Source organism: Limulus polyphemus, unplaced genomic scaffold (assembly GCF_000517525.1).
Source record: "Limulus polyphemus unplaced genomic scaffold, Limulus_polyphemus-2.1.2 Scaffold2461, whole genome shotgun sequence".
Taxonomy (NCBI): Eukaryota; Metazoa; Arthropoda; class Merostomata; order Xiphosura; family Limulidae; genus Limulus; species Limulus polyphemus.
Window position 1 is genome coordinate 31,366 of NW_013668071.1, and position 3,887 is coordinate 35,252.

The window sequence follows — 3,887 nt, forward strand, 5'->3', positions numbered from 1 at the left end:
TAAAACTGGCTGACCTACTCGTGGAAAAGAAAACAGACTTATATGGGATAACGAACTTTTCAAGAAAACACATTCCCAATGCTTTGCAAAGAAAGAAACGAGAAATTGCAGCCTATAGAACAGGAAAGATTACAGTTATGTGTTGGAAGGACAAGAATGATGTGATGCCGCAATCAACCATAAATAATGTAGAAATAGTGAATGTAGAAAAAAAAAAGGTAAAATTAAAATAATGATGAAAGTAGTAATGGATTATAATAATACAATGGGAGGAATGGACTGAGCTAATCAGCATTTGGCAGATTAATCTCTTCCACGGAAATGAGGCAAGACGTACTATAGAAAATACTCTTTTCATCTTGTAGATCTGGCCCTGTAGTATTCATGTATCCTCTATTCCAAAACAGGAGGTGACAATACACCTTTGCAGTACAGAATAAAGATGACACAGAAACATACACCTGCATTACCCTCAAAAACAGGATGACCAGAAACATACACCTCATTACCTTCAAAAACAGGATGACCAGGAACAACACTGCCTCCATTTCATCTCTTGGGAAGACACTGTTCTGATTGTGATGTATCACTCTGTTGCACCTTGCTTCTGAATCTACCATACTACAACAAACATCTAGTTGAATATGTTATAAACTTTTAGATAGTTTTCTGATAGCTTGTCCTTTTACTTATTTTTTTTTATAATTGTGTAATTGTTTTCTGCATGCAAATAAACCTAGATATGTTATTTTCTTTACACTTTTCTTATATTCCACGAGATATCTCAAGTTTATAATAAAAGCATTTTTTTTACAAATAATAATAAATTGATGATAACAAAATATATTGCATTTCACTTTGCCTATGTGCATTTTCCTGAAAAGTTTCTGAAACTTCTCTACAATTAAATTATTTTTAGTACTATCAGGGATATACTCTGACTTACTATAATACGAGTAGGGTAATCAGTGCACTAATCAGAACCACTGCATGAGAAAACTGCAACTGTGATGCTTCACAATTTGAGGTACTGTGTTCACTGACTTTTGCAAAACAAAATAAGTCATATACAAACTACTTGTGTTATGTAGCTTAGATTTCATACTACATACATCGAACATTTTTTTTAATTTACAACATTAAAGGCTATCTAAACTGAACAAAATATAATTTAATTTATTTATTTATTAGTTACTGAAAAACAGACCAAAAAACAAAGGGACCAGTAACAACACAGTTATTTTAAGATATTTAGAATTACACACTTTTGAGATTAAAAAAATTTAAAGTTGTTTTACAAAAATTAAATACAAAAAAACACTCGATTCTAAAAAAAATATTATTAAATAAAGAGTCAAGTTATTACAGTATGTAGTTCTGTTGCCACAGGTTAGGTTACAAAAGTATGAAGAGTTTGGTATTTATATCAAGAAGTATTAGCAAAACAAGACATCAAGTTTACCATATGAACAGTGAAGTTGAGTTTTAGTTTCATTTTTATGAAAACTAAGCTAAGATACATAGTTGAAGTATTACATTCATAGTGTAAACAAAACTATAACAATTTAATATACATGATGAATGGTTCACACTATAAAAACCCCAATAAAAGTCTAATTTTTCTAACTAAACCTTAATAAGCAATTCTCTAGGAAACATTAATTAATCTAATTTTTAATTGGCTATGTTAAACACATATCACATAATAAATTAACATATTTCAGAAACGTTTGCATGCCATCTATACAAACATTTGTTTTCCATAACATTCACAGTAAAGTTGTACAAAATATGAATAAAACAATCTATCTTGGTTAGAAGGAAAGAATTCATGTAAATTTTGTTTACATATGTAAGTATAAAAAAATAGCCTTCTATAAAGTGGCGGCTCCTCCCAAACTGAACAGTTTTTTATAAAAATCAAACCAACAACAGTAAAAAAAAACAATAAGCACTGAAAAAAATGGAAGGTGTATTATTTTATAATAATTATACCAAATTTATAGTAACATTAACCTTTATGCTTGACTTTTACCAAAAGTCAAAAGGGATTTTCCTTGCCTCATGACATTGTATATATCAGGTTTGGTGAACATCCATCTATTAGAACTTGAATGTACAGAAAAAACTTTCTACTTTTAGTAACAGCAACCTTCACATTTGACTTTATACTCTCCAATACTTATTACTATTAAGTCATGTTTCACAACTGAGGTATCTTCATTTTTGCTGATGTATTTAGTAATTGGTATCATAATTCCTTTTAAGTTATTTATACTGTCTTTTCCTTCAGGAACTTAATATACTTTCCAATCCATTTTCCTTATCTCTCTCACACACACGTACCCATTACCAATTAGGGCTCACATGGAAAACAGGAAAAACGTAATGGTAATCACATCACAAAAATATCAAGTAAAAATTCAGATTTACCTAGATTACGAGGCATGTAAGGGGTCAGAAGACGTGAAGTGTCATGTCCGCTACTCTGCAGAGCTTCAGCAACTACAGTTTTATCAAATAAAAGGTCATCTGTAACCTCTGGCAATGAATTAAGAGCTTGTTTGTTGTCTTCCCAGGGAAGAAGATGTCGAGCTCTCTCACGACGATTCTTAATAATCTGTGAAAAAAATGAAGTTTTAGAAAATGTTTATGATTAATATAGTTAAGTATTTTATATTTTTGTCAATGTGACTGTTAAACAATTAAACTCTTAGGAATATATTTTGTAGATAAAAAAATTATACTTTTGTGAAAACTAAGTAATGATAAAAATATTAACATTAAAAATATTTTTCTTGTTATTTTTTTTAAATGAGAAAAGACTAGGAAAAAACAGGAAAGGATAAAAACTAAATTAAAATTTTTTTTCAGAGATTCATTTATTTCCGATGCTATTGAAATAAGTTAAGAGGCATTTTTAATCCTGGATATCATCTGCAGTACATTTTCACATATAATACAAAATATCACAACTAAAAATTTACAATTTTGTATATCAATTTACTCAACTTATATGTCCTTGTTTTCCAATGCTGTCATGATATAAAAGAATGTTTAGTTTCAATATTATTGATTAATTTATTTTTGCAAATTAATATTTTATTATTGTTCAGTTTTTGTTATAATAATAGTTAAAATCAGACAATTGTAGGATGTTTTGTTAATAATTCATTGATGATGAGACAATCGAACATTGTGTAGAATACACTGACGTCGAGAATATAGAAGGCGGGCAGATGATTAAATGATAAAATATAAATAGTGTGAGATGAGCAAAAACAGCAGACAGATCATAGGAAAAAAGAGTAAAGTTACAGGGCAAGGATAAGTTTGGAGTGAAGTTAACTACCATAGAAGTGATAGGCCTAACGATTAACATAGGCCTAATGTTTAATATAGAGTAAGACTAACAATAGAAAAGGAGATAAGAAGAAGAATTTATTCCGTCAAAGCGTGGTTCTAAAGTAATTGAATCAGCCTAAGTGCACTTTGACAAAAGGAACAGGGGATCTTCTGAAGAAAGAAGACCAAATGATTACGGTAACTCGTGCCACAATTGTAAGTGAATCACACACATAATACTAGTGCAATAGTAATAGAGAAGATAGTTCAGCTTGTCAACTGCAATTCTAAAGTAACTGAATAGGCCTAAGTGGACTTTTGACAAGAAGAGAACTATATACATATATATATAGTGTTTATGATATGCCTATAATCTCTATAGTGTGAAGAATTTTTTGTACATACATTTAACTTGTTCTGAATATATATATTATTTTGAAAACAAGTGAAGTGCGTGCTCTTTATTTATCATTGAATTTACTGGCAACAAGTCACAGACACTACTGTAGAAGAATCCTAAGCTCAACAACAACATAGTATAT

General features: G+C 29.7%; 1 protein-coding gene across 4 annotated transcripts in view; it reads right to left on the reverse strand.

The window, feature by feature from the left end:
- LOC106467013 (protein EFR3 homolog B-like) overlaps positions 1-3,887 on the reverse strand; it is a 69,761-nt gene that overhangs the window by 5,175 nt on the left and 60,699 nt on the right. For 3 of the 4 annotated variants that reach the window (XM_013927323.2, XM_022395107.1, XM_022395106.1), the window contains one exon: positions 2,434-2,620. In XM_013927323.2, coding sequence (XP_013782777.1) covers positions 2,434-2,620 — 187 coding nt within the window. Of the gene's footprint in view, positions 1-509; positions 622-2,433; positions 2,621-3,887 lie in introns of all 4 variants that reach the window. The other variant, XR_002612334.1, reaches the window with a different exon arrangement.